The sequence below is a fragment of the Erinaceus europaeus genome, chromosome 1 (assembly GCF_950295315.1).
Source record: "Erinaceus europaeus chromosome 1, mEriEur2.1, whole genome shotgun sequence".
NCBI lineage: Eukaryota > Metazoa > Chordata > Mammalia > Eulipotyphla > Erinaceidae > Erinaceus > Erinaceus europaeus.
The window spans coordinates 101,187,644-101,204,086 of record NC_080162.1 but is presented as its reverse complement, the minus strand read 5'-3'; the positions used below and the strand labels follow the sequence as shown (position 1 = coordinate 101,204,086).

At 42.3% G+C, this 16,443-nt stretch overlaps 1 protein-coding gene across 2 annotated transcripts in view; it reads left to right on the top strand.

The window, feature by feature from the left end:
* Positions 1–10,348: 10,348 nt before the first annotated feature.
* Positions 10,349–16,443, top strand: part of HTR7 (5-hydroxytryptamine receptor 7) — a 146,761-nt gene continuing 140,666 nt past the window's right edge. For both annotated transcript variants that reach the window (XM_007516809.3, XM_007516810.3), the window contains exon 1: positions 10,349–10,911. In XM_007516809.3, the coding sequence (XP_007516871.1) occupies positions 10,367–10,911 (545 nt within the window). In that variant the 5' untranslated portion in view covers positions 10,349–10,366. The remainder of the gene's footprint in view (positions 10,912–16,443) is intronic.

The window sequence follows — 16,443 nt, the reverse complement described above, 5'->3', positions numbered from 1 at the left end:
TTCTTAGCTTAATCACTGACTCCTGACTAAGAGATAAAGCAGGGTGTGGCAGAGATAACCCAGTGGTTATGCAAAGAGACTTTCACAGCCCCTCAGCTATGCCACCGAGGTATAGGTCTTTTCCTGAGTTTCCCAGTTAGATCTCTGTCCCCTGGTGTCCCTCCCTGCCACTGCTCCAGATTCTGAGGGTAGTAGCAATGGAGACTCACAGTTGCACTTGGTGAGTCTCTGGGGAGTCCTCTCCTCCCTTCAGCTGTCCCCTTGTTGGTGGAGCAGACTGGAGGTGGTGTCTCAACTGATAAACTGCTGAACTGTTAGCAGTCACTTCATCTCTCCTTAGGCTCCTCTCCTCTCTGTCACCAGCCACATGTGTTTGTACTCACGGGTGATTTACTGGGTTCCTGTGGTCATTCTAGTCCTGTCTTGTTTCAGTCCTAGGTGGTCTCCTTTGGTATTCCTAGTTGATCCGGGAGAGGAGAGGAGAGGAGAGGAGAGGAGAGGAGAGGAGAGAAAGTGATCTGCTGCTCGTAGCTCTGCCTCCGGAAGTCCAATTCTGGAGATTTTTGTCCTGTGCTTCTAGCTATCAATAGCATGTCCTCACTTGTGAAAACTGAAGATGTTGCCAAACACTGCCAGATGTATCCTAGAAAACAAAATTCTAGACTAGTAACATGTCAGCATTTGAAGTAGTGTATTGTGACTTTTTAAAAAAAATCTTTATTTATTAGATAGAGGCAGCCAGAAATCGAGAAAATAGGGGGAGAGAGGGACAGAGACTGAGAGATACCCGCAGCCCTGCGTCACCACTCGCAAAGCTTTCCTCCTGCAGGTGGGGACTGGGGGCTTGAACCCTGGTCCTTGCACATTATAACATGTGCACTCAACCAGGTGTGCCACCACCCAGCCCCATATTGTGACTTTTTTTCTTCCTTTGAGAAAGTTTTAGAAAACCAAAGGGAAAGGAAATGGCACGTTTTCTGACATGGGGTAGGTGTGGTTGTTTTTTTCCTTATCTGGTAGGGATGCTCTGGGAAGTGGATAGACCTACTGGTAAATGAATCTTCCACAGTCCTACAGGGGTCAAGTCTTGGGCTATAGGTGCCCAGCTGCAGTTAAGGTTTCCATTCTCCTGAAGGGTACGGGAGCTGCAGTGCTGGCTCATGAAATTGTTTTTGGACAATATTGAGAATCATAGCAAACCTCTGTAATGTTTTAATTAAGGTGTAAGACTCCAGATCCATCACATAACCTAACCTAGACATTGGGGAAAGGTAGGGAGTGACAGAAGAAGCCGCAATAAAAATAACTTGAATTTCTCTTGTGAGAGAAATTAAGATGGGTGAGATAGGTTGGAAATAGAAGGATGAATATGGGATAATCTCATTCATAGGTATAAGTTGAAAAACAAGATCAGAAGGAAAACACACAGCAGAACTTGGACTGAAGTTGGTGTATTGCACCAAAGTAAAAGACTCTGGGGTGGGGGGCAGGGTTCAGGTCCTGGAACATGATATCAGAGGAGGACCTAGTGGGGGTTGTATTGTTATGTGGAAAACTGGGAAATATTATGCATGTACAAACTTTTGTATTTTACTGTTGACTATAAACCAGTTATCCTCCAATAATGAAATTAAAAAAAATAATATGGGACATACAGATATAGTTAATTTCAGAAAAATTGTATAACATTCTTTTTTGTCTCCAGTCATTGGGGCTCGGTGTCAGCATTACAAATCCACTGTTCCTGACAGCTAATCCCCCCATCATTTCATTTGATAGGACAGAGAGAAATTGACTTTACTAATTTTTGCCTGAGCCAGCTAACATGCAGGTGGGCTGGGAGTATTCTCTGGGAAAATGGAGACACATATTTTTATGATCTTCCCCCACCAGGTTTATCTTTACCTAATGCATTTTTCAGGACACATTTATGGCAAGGATTTCACATATATTTGCAGAACCCTGCCAACATTGCACTCTCTTCTCTTCCTGTCTATGAATGGAATTTCTACTTTAGTTGAAAAATTATCTCTGGGGGGCCGGACAGAAGATCAGCCAGTTACGTGCACATGGCGCAAAGCACAAGGACTGGCATAAGGATCCCGGTTCAAGCCCTGGCTCCCCACCTGCAGCGGGGTCGCTTCACAGGTGGTGAAGCAGGTCTGCAGATGTCTAATTTTCTCTCCCCCCTGTGTCTTCCCTTTCTCTCTCCATTTCTCTCTGTCCTATCCAGCAGCAACAACAATAATAACAATAAACAAGGGCAACAAAAGGGAAAAAATAGCCTCCAGGAGCAGTGGATTCACAGTGCAGGCACCAAGCCCCAGGAGAAAAAAAAAGTTATCTTTGTGAAGTTTTTTGTTTGCCTATATTCCTTTGCTCTGGAATTCCCTATCTTTGTTTAATGCCTATATTGTGAGGGTTTTCACATTATGCTATAATTTGTCTGTCTTTTTAATGAGGTCAAAGATAGAGAAGCTGCATTATACAACCATCCCTGAATTTAGCACAGTGCTTATTAATAAGTAACTGGTATGTATTTGCTGAATGACCACTGAAAGAATGAATAATATATAGCTTTAGCTAGAAAGGAGACCATGAACGTAAGGTACCTTTCATTTCAGATAATATTTGGAAGAATGCTGAAAGATTCATGAAACAGCATTAGAAAATGTAGAGTAGGGGATGGGCTGTAGTGCACCTGATTATATGCACTTAGTACTAAGTCCAATTAGTATTAAGTGCAAACAATCCAGGTTCTAGTCCCTGTTTCCCATGTGCAACAGGGACGCTTTACTAGTGTTCTCTCTCACTCTCTATCTCCCTTTCCCCCTCTCAATTTCTCTGTCTTATAAAGTAAAAAGCAGAAAAAAAGTGGGCCCCGGTAGTGGTAGATTCACAGTGCAGGCACCAACCTCCATCAATAAATTCTGGAGGCAAAATAATAATAATAATAACAATAGAAATGGAATAAACTGTATCTTATCAGTTATTACATGTAAACTTTCCTGCTTTTATGTTGATTATTTTTAAATGCCACATACCCCTTCAGCTTCTGCCCCAATTCCCTGTTATGCCTTTTAATAGAATCACCCCAAATGTTGTCTGCCCAATTAGATGAAATTTTCTTTGACCCATTCCAGTTGACTTTTTTTTTTTTCCCTCCAGGGTTATTGCTGGGCTCAGTGCCTGCACCATGAATCCTCTGCTCCTGGAGGTCACCTCTTCCCCCTGTTTCCTCCCCCCCCACTGCCCCCCCCCCCCGTTGTTGCAGCCTTGCCGTGGCCATCACTATTACCATTGTTGATGTTGTTTGCTGCTGGATAGGACAGAGAATGATGGAGAGAGGAGGGGAAGACAGAGAGGGGGAGAGAAAGATAGACACCTGCAGAACCGCTTCACCACTCAAACCGGGATCCTTACGCCGGTCCTTCCGCTTTGCGCCACGTGCACTTAACCCACTGCGCCACCGCCCGACCCCCTCCAGTTGACTTTTATCCATACCAATACTGAAAGTGTTCCTGCCTTAGTTGGAAGTGTAGAAACGATCCCTGAAAAGTAGAGTTATTTGCCTTGCTTGGTATTTGACTCCTTCCATCAGTTCTTTCTCCTTAAGACATTTTCTTCCCATGTCTCTTAAGTATCCAATCTGTCAGGGTCCTTCTCTTAATTCACTGGCTTTTCTTCAGTCCTTTCTTGTCTTTGACCCCAGCAGAATTCTAGGTTGGATTATCAAGCCTCTTCTCTCTGTGCCCTTTTTCTTGAACAAGGATATTGGAGTTGTTAAAACAAAACAAAACAAAACAAAACAAAACATGTAAAACAGTATCAGCTATGTATTAGACACACAATAAATGTTTACTCAGTCAATGAGGTAATGTAGTCTTTTAAAAAAATTTCCTTTTGTAGCCCTTGTTTTTTTATTGTTGTTGTAGTTATTATTTTTGTTGTTGATGATGTCGTCATTGTTAGATAGGACAGAGAAATGGAGAGAGGGGAATACAGAGAGGGGGAGAGAAAGATAGACACCTGCAGAGCTGCTTCATAGTGTGAAGCGACTCCCCTGCAGGTGGGGAACCCGGGTAACAGAGCTCCTTAAGCTGGTCCTTCCTTGTGCTTTGTGCCACGTGTGTTTAAACCGCTGTGCTACCACCTGACTCCCCCCCCCCTTTTTTTTGCCTCTAGGATTATTGCTGGGGCTTGGTGCCAGCACTATAAATACATTGCTTCTGGAGGACATTTTCCCCATTTTTGATGCCCTTGTCAGATAAGACAGAAAGACATTGATAGAGGAGGGGAAGACAGATAGACACCTGCACACCTGCTTCACTGCTTGTGAGGTGACCCCCTTGCAGGTGGGGAGCTAGAGACTCAAACAGGATCCTTGTGCTTAGTGCTATGTGCGCTAAACCCGCTGTGCTAAGCCTGCCCCCCAAAATAGTTTTGTTTTATTTACTTTAATAGGACACCGAAAACTTGAAAATGAGGAGATAAAGTGGGAGAGAGACACCTGCAGCTGTGAAGCTTTCCCCTGCAGGTGGGGAGGTGGGTCTTGAACCCAAATGGTTGGATATGCTAATATGTGTGTACTCAACCAGGTGTGCAACTGGTTAACCCCCATCTGACAGTTATTGTTATCATTATTTTAATACTAAAGAACTTAAAATTTTGTTATTGTCACTGTTGTTCACCACCCCAGGATTTTTCAGAAATGAGAGACAGAGAAATATGAGACTATCAAGACCTCCCCCAGTACCATGCTTCCATGCAGAGTTCAAACTGCGTCAAGTACATGGCAAAATTGGCATCCTCCAAGGTGAGCTATCTTGTTGCCTCCCCTCCCCTTAATTTTCCTTTTAGTTAGTCCTTCACATTTGGAACAGGGAAGCTGCCTGTTGCTTGAACAAAAGTTCTCCTCATTGACTCTGCATTGAAGAATATATTTTCCACTAGGGGGTGTGCAAGCACCATTTATATTTCAATAGTGGTCCTAGTTAAAAAAAAAATCAAGAAAATGAGTGTTCTTGGATAGATCTATTTTTCAGATTTTCTTTTTTTTTTTTTTCAGAAAAAAAATTTGAAAGTTTCTAGATGGAAGGAATCAAAGAAATGAAGTACATTTCATAGTTAGCATAAAGGGATAATGCATAGTGACATAATTAAAAGACATGTGATTTTATAACCAAGCTCACAATTCACTTAAAAAAATATAGCCTTTAATTAAAAATATTTATGTATGTATTATGAGAGAGGGGAAGGATAAAAAGAGATAGAAAAGAATACAGAGCATGGCTCAGGTCCAGCACTGGGGATTGAACCTGTGACCTCTGGCTTGCAAGTTCTGTGCTTTAATAGGCTGAATTACCTCCTCAGTCCATCTTAAACAGACATTTAAGATGATAATGATAAGGATCATTATTATTATTTTATTAGATAGGACAGAGAGAAATTGAGATGGTAGGGGTAATTGCAGACCTACCTCACCAGTCCTGAAGCTTTCCTTGTTAGGTGGGGTTTGAACCTGGGTCCTTCCACATGGTAACATTCGCCATCAACCTGGTCCTGAGGAGTTATTTAAGATCATGAATATTTATTGGTTGTAGGCATTGATTTACACTGAATTTATTTGACACATGTCTGTGGAGACCTAGTATACAGCAGAAACAGAAAACATTCTTGCTCTGAGGTACATTAGAGTCTAATGGGGAAAATAAAAATCATAGTGCAATAATAAGTGTTATAATATGTACATGAAAAAGTGTTTAAAGAGTCTAGAAGAAATGAAGATTAAGTTATGGTGGAGGGGACTTATTCCTGGGTTCCCACACTCATCCCTCCCTTTCGTGCCCCTCCCCTCCTTTCCCCTCTTCTCTTCTCAAGATTTAATTATCTTATGAGAAAGTAAGGGAATATCAGTGTATGACTTAAGCATATTTAGAGAAAAAACTTGGATATATATATATATATATATATATATATATATATATATAGTTTCTACATCATCTCCACTGATTAATTACTTTTATCCCAACTGAGCCTCCCAAATGTTTACTACCAGACTCATTACTTGTTACTAGGATGTATGTTCTATGTTACTGCATCACAGCCACAGGGTAGCATTTGAATGTTTATATACTAATCTTAATACTATTCCTGTCAAGAATTCTTGTGTTCTTGGTCTTTTCTCATTTAACCAACCCAGAAATTTTGGTTAGCTGAGTGAAGCAATGAGGTTATAAAAGTGAGTGGCTGAAAAAAAATTAGAGAAGTGAGAGAGTAAGAAGTCAACTGTATTAGTCATCAGAAGTTACTGGAACCCCAGTCAACAATAAGCTTATTTGGCTAGTCATCTGTGAACAATTCTATGAAAAAGGAAAACTTTGCTTTATTTATTTATACGCTTATTTTGGTCAACTCCAGGGATACACTGCTCTGGGCTGACTTACTCAGATATGGACAGAGAAGTGGAGAGAGAAAAGAAACCACAGCACTGAGAATTCCTTCAAAGTGATGGGGGCCAGGCTCAAACCCTGGGCACAAACATAACAAAACAGTATACTATCTTTCTGAGCTATTTCTTCAGTCCAGAAAACTTTATTCAATTTCTATTTATCTTATTCTATTTATCTATATATATATATATATATATATATATATATATATATATATATGATAAGAGAACACAGGTTATCATTTTGGTATATATAGAACTGGGGATCAAACCTGGGGCCTCATGTATGCGAACCCTGCAACCTATCCTTGGAGCCACCTTCCTGATGGCAGGAAGTTTTTACTTTATTTGTGTGTCTGATAGTAAATCCAAATTGTTAGAATGTTCTGGTTTGTAGGGGGGAAATAAAATAGTCTAAGCATATGGCCTCTGAATGGGAATGTGTGGGTCTGCAGACACATGATTAAGCATATGCATTTAGATGAGCTAGATGAATCCCTAGAGGGAAGAAGAGCTTATAAAAAGATGCTAATTCCAGTTGTAGGACTGCTGCTCTTCCTTTACTCTCCCAGAGTAGTTTTGAGAGCAGAAGCTTGCCAGTTGGAAGCATCAGAAAGCTATATTCTCAGGTGCACTTGCTGACAATTTTATAAGAATGCTGCTAAAGGCAATGAGAGTCTAGACATAGATGGGTACTTTTTAAAGCAGTCAAATCATTTTTTTTAAATGAAAGAAATGAAAGGGATAAAAATGAAAGAAGATGTGCTTTACCTTAGATGCCAAACACTTTTTTTTTTTTATTACCTCCAGTCTAACTGTCAAGAGTGGGCAGAGAGAGGCTGAGGGAGATAATACCTTGAGATGGACTTTTCAACTCCAGGAAACCCAGGGCAAAACAAGTAACAGACCTACGTGAATATTTTTGTATTTTTTATGACTATTTTGTTAGGCTGTATCCTCACTTTCCCTATGCAAGAAAATTATGGAAAGGCCTGCATGAGATTTTAGCACTTTTATACAGATGTGATTATTTGTTAGTCAAGGTTAGGGGAAAATGGGAAGAATTTCAGATTGTTTTGTCAGGATTTTGTAAATAGAATGATAGATGTGATATGAAGTCAATGCAAGCATGGTAATGCCACAGACACTGAGATTTTCAATAACTATGCTTATGTATTGTGACAGCTTATAAATTAAAAGCCTAGCAACTCTGTGGAAATAAAACTCAGCTCTCATCAGGGATAATATAACAGAGGTGGCTGCTCTATAAAAAGATTTTGAACTTACTGCTACATTGAAGATGGAAGAGGAAGTACTTTAAAAATAAAAGCATTTAATGTTTATTTGGTGTGCTTTTGTGCTCTACATTTTAAAAAGAGCAAAAAAAAAAAGTCAGAAGCTGCTATGTAATATAAGTGGCTGGGGAAGGACCAGTAAGAGTATCCACGGCAAGGGCCTGGCAGTGGCACATCTGGTTGAGCACCATGTGCAAGGACTCTAGTTCAAGTCCCTCGTCCTTACCTGCAGGAGAGAAGGAAGCTTCACAAGTAGTGAAGCAGTGCTGCAGGTGTCTCTTTCCTTTACCATCATTCCCTTTTTCTCTTGATTTCTCTGTCTCTGTCCCATCAATAAATATTAAGAAAAGAGTATATGTGGGAAATTACATTGATTGTAGGTCCAAATAAAACCCAAACAACTGCTTTTCAAATTCTTTGTATAATTTATTAACATGGAATGTTATTCAAAGGAGCCAAGACAGATTGTATAAAATGAACTGACTAGAATATTCAAGAAACAAAAAGAGAAAAGTTAAAGGGCATTTAAAGATTAAAATAAGAAAATCAAAGGTATTTCATGAAATTTTCTGTCTTACAGAAGTAATAAGAGGTCTTAAGGCAATTAGAAACCTCATAACCCCAAATAAAGACATTCCAGTGCAGTCATATATGATCTTGGATAAGTGGCTAAATTTTCCCCAGCTGTATGTATGTATGCATTTAGCACTGCTCAGTTTTGGTTTATGGTGGTGGTGGTGGTGGTGGTGGTGGTGGTGGAGGAGCATACAGCTTCCATCTGCATGGAAGAACAAATGCCTGTCAGTTAAAAATTAGTTTTCTTTCCTCTGAAGTGATGTTTACTACTAACATAAATAAGTAGGGTTGAAGAAATATCCTTGCTCATGGCCGTCACTGTTAGCTAGAATTGTTTTGTGTCCAAGATTTATCTCCAACTTTTCTTTTGACTGAGTGACTTATTTTTTAATTTTTTATTTTATCCCAGTAGAGATAGTTTTGTTCCTGACAAAATAGTGAGTGTTGTGAAAGCTGACCCATAATATAGGATTTAAAAAAAAACCTGTTTTGAATGTGTTGAGTAAATATAGGCATCTTACTGAGATAACCCTGGGTTTGAAACTTAGATGACTAGTTAATTGCAATAGTAAATGTGTTTCCTTATCTTAAAATGTAGGTCTAATAACCCCTCTTGAAGAAGGTATTATTCAGCATTCAGAACAATACCTTTTGAGGCTCATGCTCCTTATTATTTACTATAATCCACTAGGACCTAACTAGAAAACAAATTTTATTATTTTCAGAGTCTTAAAGTCACTGCTGGCTTTCAAGAAAACCTTTCAGTGAAACGGAATGAAATCTCACAAATAATAAAAATGAGACATTCTGACAAGGTTTGAACACCGAGGGGGTTTTAGGCAACAGGCATTAAATCAACATTCACCTCCAGAGTTCTTCTGTAGAGCATTACAATTGGCCATTTCTTCATTGATATGCAAGATTTCCGGAATGCAGGGTGGTGGATTAACCCTCATTTCAATAAATTAGGCTTTGCAGTCTGAAGATAAAGGCAGTTAGGGTTTATTTCCAAAGCAGAAAGGCCTGTTTCTACACCCCAGAAGCTTCTCTCAGAACGAGTTAAAGCACCCCCAGGAGGTCCTTTCCCTCAGGCTCCCAGCTCCTCCTCGGCGCCAAGGTCTGAAGGCATATCCTTTCCTCTCCATTTTTTCCTTCTTAGTCAGAGCTTCCACCCCCACCCCATTCAGCAGCTTCTCCATTTCCATCTTCGCTTTCTCCCATAAGTGGTCAAAATAGGAAACGGAAGTATCTATTTGTTGCTTGGTGCAGGATTTAAAATCAATTAAGAAAGGACCAAAAAACAACAGAACACATCCTTTAGATGTTCTTAAATTTCGCACCGTGTCCCCAGTCATCCCCAACCCACCCAATTATCATTTGCAACTGTGAGCAGGTTGGAGTGTCTGCTGGCGGAGGTGTGAGCTTCGCAATCGCAAAGAAAGGGAGCGCAGCCCTAGAGAGCCGGCTAGGGGATTCGGGGAGGCGCGGGGAGCGCCGCCCCCCGAGCGCTGCGCGGAGGCGCGGGAGAGGCTGCGGTGTGCACAGCTCGGGAAGCGCGTCTTGGAGCCCGCGGGGCGCAGGCGGCTGTGGCGGCGAGAACGCGGCGCGGTTGCCGCAGGGGAGCGGCGGCAGCAGCTGCGGCGGCGGCGGGCGCGAGGGGCGGGGCGCTCTCCGCAACTTCTGCCGCTGCCTCTCGGGCGCTCTCGGCCGAGGCGCGCACTGCTGCGGCTTGCTGGCGGCGGCTTGCGGGCCGAGCCCGGGCGGCGGTTCCCTGAACCCGCGCAGATTCCGGGCGTCCGTCGGGGGCTGCACGCGCCTCCCGCCGGGAGTATTCGGCGCCGGGGCGCTTCTGCGTGGTCCGCAGCCGCTGGAAGCCTGGGACGTGAGGGGCCGCGAGGCCGAGTCGGGGCGCCCCCCAGCGGCCGGCGCGGGCTCAATGGCCCGGGCAGGCGAAGCGGAGCCGGCGAGGTGAAGCCCCCGGGGCCGGCAGCCGGAGCGCGCGGTGAGGGCGCCGGCTCCATGGGCAGCGGCGCGCAGAGGCAGGATGATGGACGTTAACAGCAGCGGCCGCCCGGACCTCTACGGGCACCTCCGCTCTTTCCTTCTGCCCGAGGTGGGGCGCGGGCTGCCGGCCCTGAGCCCCGACGGCGCCGGCCAGGTGGCGGGTTCCTGGGCGCCGCACCTGCTGCGCGGCGACCCCGAGGTGACGGCCAGCCCCGTGCCCACCTGGAACGCGCCCCCGGACAATGTCTCTGGCTGCGGGGAGCAGATCAACTATGGCAGAGCCGAAAAAGTTGTGATCGGCTCCATCCTGACGCTCATCACGCTGCTCACGATCGCGGGCAACTGCTTGGTGGTGATCTCGGTGTGTTTCGTCAAGAAGCTCCGCCAGCCCTCCAACTACCTGATCGTGTCCCTGGCTCTGGCCGACCTCTCGGTGGCCGTGGCGGTCATGCCCTTCGTCAGCGTCACTGACCTGATCGGGGGCAAGTGGATCTTTGGCCACTTCTTCTGCAACGTTTTCATCGCCATGGACGTCATGTGCTGCACGGCCTCGATCATGACCCTGTGCGTGATCAGCATCGACAGGTAAGGTCGCTCTATCCCCAGGTCCTGCAGGGTCAAGTGTTGGCAGCCCAGTCCTGCACGCTCACCTTGCTTGGGAGGAGAAGCCAGGCAGACTTCCTGGCCAGAAGGACTGCACTTTGAAACAACCTCCTCCATGCATATCAGCCCCTACACCAACCAAACTTCAGTCATGGCATATAGAGCCCCTATCTACCTTTTAAAGAAGAGCCCAAAATGTTCAGGCTTACTGTAGTTGATATATACATATATGTGTATATATATATATATTTTTTTTAAGGTCAAGATATTTTAAGCACTTAACATTTCCACCTGAGAATCCCTTGGCTTGATTTTTTTTAGAAGCAAGGGATTTGAACTTGTCCATGTTTGAACGGCCTATCTTATGAACAAACCTTTAAAGAGTTAAAAAAAAATTAAAAAGACTTTTGCTTTCTCAGTTGTAGGAGCTTCAGGTCAATGAAAGGACCTAGAATGGTCTGACATATTTTACGATGGCACCCCTACTAATGCTGGTTCTGGATTGATTTCTTGTGGATGTCTGGCTTTCATATTTGGCAATGCTGTGTATATTCTGTAAGCCTACTAGCTGGAAACTTACTCCTTGTCTGAATGGTTGGTTGTAGCCTTTCATCATTTCCCTTGGGAATCTTCTCTTGTGGACTTCCCCCACTGGAGTAACTGTAGCAGAAGCTGCCCATCTGTCATGGATACTGAGGGAAAAAAATCATTTCTTGTCAGATTGGACTATGAGAGCTCCAGGGTTTCTTCAGACTCTACAGTTATTAGACTCTGTATGGAGCTAGTCTTTGGTCCTAGAAATATTGTGCAGTTGACAACTTGAAGTATGGTTCCAATGCTCCTGGGCCACAGCACAACTCTCTGCTTTTCTTGAAATAGAAATATTAAATCTTGATGTTCTCACTCTGAATTCTGTTAGTGTTTTAAAACCAGCTCAGGCGAGTATCATGTTGTGTTTAATGATATGAAGACATGGTTGCTTATTTTCTTGGTGGACCTACTGAAGCTTTAAATGTGTAGACCTTTCAGCATCATAGAAGTAATTGATGCTTCTACGTGAAAATGACAGTGCCTTAAAGGATGATCCAGCATGAAACTTGAGATTTCCTTCTTGTAAAAGCTGTTATTTGTGGTTTGTTGATATTTGATATGTTTTGCTATGTTACTGTTCAGCCAGACTTTATAGTTATGGAATAAAGGGAATGAAAGGAAGGGGCATATTTTCAAGGGAAATATACAAAGTAGCTGGCCTCTTTGAGTTAAATATCTAGATTACTTTTTTATAAGTTTTTTAATATTTATTTATTTATTTTCCCTTTTGTTGCCCTTGTTTAACATTGTGGCTATTGATGTCGTTGTTGTTGGATAGGACAGAGAGAAATGGAGAGAGGAGGGGAAGACAGAGGGGGGAGAGAAAGACAGACACCTGCTTCACAGCTTGTGAAGCCACTCCCCTGCAGGTGGGGAGCCAGGGGCTCAAACCCAGATTCTTATGCGGGTCCTTGTGCTTTGCATCACCTGCTGTTAACCCACTGTGCCACCTCCTGACACCCTTCTAGATTACTTTTAAAGAATTGATGCTTCCATTTTTTTTTAAAGATTTTATTTATTTATTCATGAAGAGAGAAGGAGAGAGAGAGAGAGAAAGAACCAGACATTACTCTAGTACATGTGCTGCCAGGGATTGAACTCAGGACCTCATGCTTCAGAGTCTGATGCTTTATCCACTGTGCCACCTCCTGGACCACTGATGCTTCCATTTTTATGTACTAGGACATGAGTGTATGACAGTAAACAAATAATTATAGTTTAGAGTAGAGCATGAACTGTGTAGATGAGAGTATTAGCTCCAAACTTGACAACTGAAGTTCTGAATTACTGTAGTCAATAACACAATTGCATGTACAGTCTGACTCTGGCAGCAAGAACTAGGAGAGTGAACACAATATACATAATAGGTGTATATGTGAGCTTAGAAGTGCAGAAATCCACCAGCTCACCAATTAGAAACGGTGCTGTTTGTGTTCATGGTGTCCTTTCAAATGGAACTTAGTGTAACAAAAAAAACATGTTATGCTGCAATTAATGCATTTACACTATTTAAAAAAAAATGATAAGTGGTGTATGATAAACAATATGTTGCTAGAGGCAGTATTTTGTTCTGGGCACATTTAGGCTTCACTTGGTCCACCCTGAGATTCCAGTACTTGGACTAAAGGCTTTCCTCATTCAGTGTGTGTGTGACTTAGCAGCAGCAGGAATGCTCTGCAGACTGACAAAAGGTTAATCCTTCTTGGCAAGAGCTTCTAATTTCTTCAATAATTGTATCCTTCTGAATGTCACAAATTGTAGTAACACAGATATAGACTCTATCTCCATTTCCTGTGAGAACTGCTCAAAATTTATTTAGTAGATGGAAGCATGAAGAAAAATGTTTTTATAGAGGAAATAATTTATAGCCTTGAGAGATACAGGTTGCTTTTCTTTTAAGAACACAGAATTGAGGAAAAAAAGGAAATATATATTTTTTAAATCTAAGGTTTCTGAAAAGACAGTTTTTTCCTTCAGTATTCTGTTTCATTGTAGAATATGAACAATGATAATAAAAAGTTTTAAGAAACAGTGAGGGCAGGGGAAGAGCTTACTTGGATAACATATTGCTTTGCCTTGTGCTTGGCACAGGTTTAAGCTCAGCTGCTGCCACACTGAAAGAAACTTGTTTTCGTGCTGTGGTGTCTCTCTATCCCTCTGTCTCCTCTCCCCCTTTCTCTCTCTATCTTAAAATTAAAAGAAACAATCTTCCTTTTTCTGTTTATCCAGTTCCTCTAGGTTATGTTAGTCAACAAAGAACTGCATTCCTACATTTGAGCTCATACTATATTGTGAGAATTTGGATATCTGTTGGGCATTCAGTCCCTCCAAAATAAACCTTTGCTTTTTTTTCTTCAATTTTAACAATTTTTGCCTTTCTTGGATGATTTTCCAATACAATTGGACTTCAACACTTTCATCCCTACTCTTTTCAGATATAGCAGTTAGTAGCACAGTGCGGAAAGTACAGAATGTGTGTGTATGAAGTCCTGAGTTCAGTCTCTGGCATCCCATGTGTTTCGGCCTGTCTGTCCTTCATGAGGAAGCTAGAATATTTTAAAAACTATTTTTAAAAGGTTTATTTTATTTATTACAATGAGAGAGAGTTTTATATGAGACAGACACACAAGCCACACAAAACACATTACCCCCCCCCCCCCCAACAAACACCATCTGGTACATGTGTTGCTGGGAATTGAACCAGGAACCTCAGACATGCAAGTTTAATACTCTACCAGTTGAGCTATCTTCCTGTTCACTTAAAAATACTTTTTTTTTTTTTGCCTCCAGGGTTATTGCAAATACAAATCTATTGCTCCTGGAGGCCATTTTTCCCATTTTGTTGCCCGTGTGTTACTGTTGTTGTTATTGCTATTGCTGTTGTTGTTGGTTAGGACAGAGAGAAATGAAGAGAGGATTTGCACATAGTGTGCGCAAGGCCCGACATAAGGATCCTGATTCATAGCCCCAGTTCCCCACCTGCAGGGGGTCACTTCACAAGTGGTGAAGCAGGTCTGCAGGTGTTTATCTTTCTCTCCCCCTCTGTCTTCCCCTCCTCTCTCCATTTCTCTCTGTCCTATCCAACAACAACACCAGCAGTAACAACAATAACAACAACAACAACAACGATAAACAGCAAGGGCAACAAAAGGGAAAAATAGCCTTCAGGAGCAGCGGATTCATAGTGTATGCACCAAGCCCCAGCAATAAGCCTGGAGGCAATAATAAAAAAAAAGACTTAAGTGAGGCAAAACTTACCTGTAATGAATGAAATGCACAGATATTAATCTACAAGTTGATTTAACTATCTCACTGATGAATAAATATGGCCATTGACCTAGCTTGCCTGGGAGAGTGCTTCTTTTGCTGTGCACACAACTGAAGTTCAAGCCTGGCCTCCACTGTATTGGGGGAAGCTTTGGTGTTGTGGTGTCTTTCCCTCTGTCTTTCTGTCCAAAAATAAAGTTAGCCGAATTTGGTGAACGCTTGGTGATGACAAAAAACTTGAGAAAAAGTTAAAAAATTTTTTTTAAGGCTTTATTTTATTTATTGCATATGAAAAAGGGTTCCACATGAGAAAGACAGAGAAAAGCTAGAGAACCATTCTCTGATACATCGTGGTGTTGAGATGGAACCAGGAACCTCAGGCATTCAAGTTTAATGTTCAGTAACCAGCAGAGTTATTTCTATAGCCACCTTTACAAAAAGAGACATTTGAATGATTTTTAACCTTTTTTTTTTTTTTTTAGTGTATTGCACCAAAGTAAGACTCTGGGGTGGGAAGAATGTCTAGGAGGTCCTGGAACATGTTGGCAGCGGAGGACCTAGAGGGGGCTGAATTGTTATGTGGAAAACTGAGAAATGTTACACATGTACAAACTACCATATTTTACTGTTGACTATAAACCATTAAGCTTCTGATAAAGAAAAAAGAATGAATAAAAATTATTTTAGGTCGGGGGGGGGGAGAAAGAATAATGGTTATGCAAACAGATTCTTGTGCCTGAGACTCCAAAGTCCCAGGTTCAGTCCCCTGCACAACCATAAGCCAGAGCTGAGCATGGAAGTTAGGTAGTAGCACAGTGGGTTAAGCGCATGGGGTGCAAAGTGCAAGGACCTGGGCAAGGATCCCAGCTTGAGCCTCTGGCTCCCTACCTGTGGAGGGGTTGCTTCACAAGCAGTAAAGCAGGTCTGCAGGTGTCTATCTTTCTCTCCCCCTCTCTGTCTTCCCCATCTCTATCCATTTCTCTTTGTCCTATCTAACAATGATGACCTCAATAATAACTACAACAATAAAAAACAAGGGCAACAAAAGGGCAAATAAATAAAAAAATATACAAAAAGATAATTTTGTATAAACACACACACACTCACTGGCCAGAGCATCTTTGACATTTGTAGTGCTGAGGATTGAGTTTAGGACCTTATATTTGCAAACCTATTACTCCTCTGCTGTACCAACTTCCTTTGTAGCTTTGTGCTTTTGTTTTTTTCCTCCCCTCCATGGTTATTGTTGGGGCTCATTGCAGACACTATGAATCCATTGTTCCTGTGGCTATTTTTTTTTTCTTTTCAGATAGGAAAAATTGAGAGGGGAGGGTAAGACAGAGAGGTAGAGAGAGAAAGACACCTGAAGACCTGTTTCACTGTTTGTGAGGTGACCCTCCCTGCAGGTGGGGAACTGGGGCTTCCAGCCAGAATCCTTGAGCTGCTCTTTGTGCTGTGTGCACCTAACCCAGTGCACCACTGCTGGGTTCTCGCCTGCCCCCCCCCAACTTTGTGCTACTTTTAGAATGATATTTTCAAAAATAGAAATAAAATTACCTTTTATAGAGACTTGTAAAACATGAAAAATAGTTCTATATATTGCTCAGGGAAGCTTCAATAAGAAATAGAGGTACGGTGGTGGCGCTCCGGGTAGAG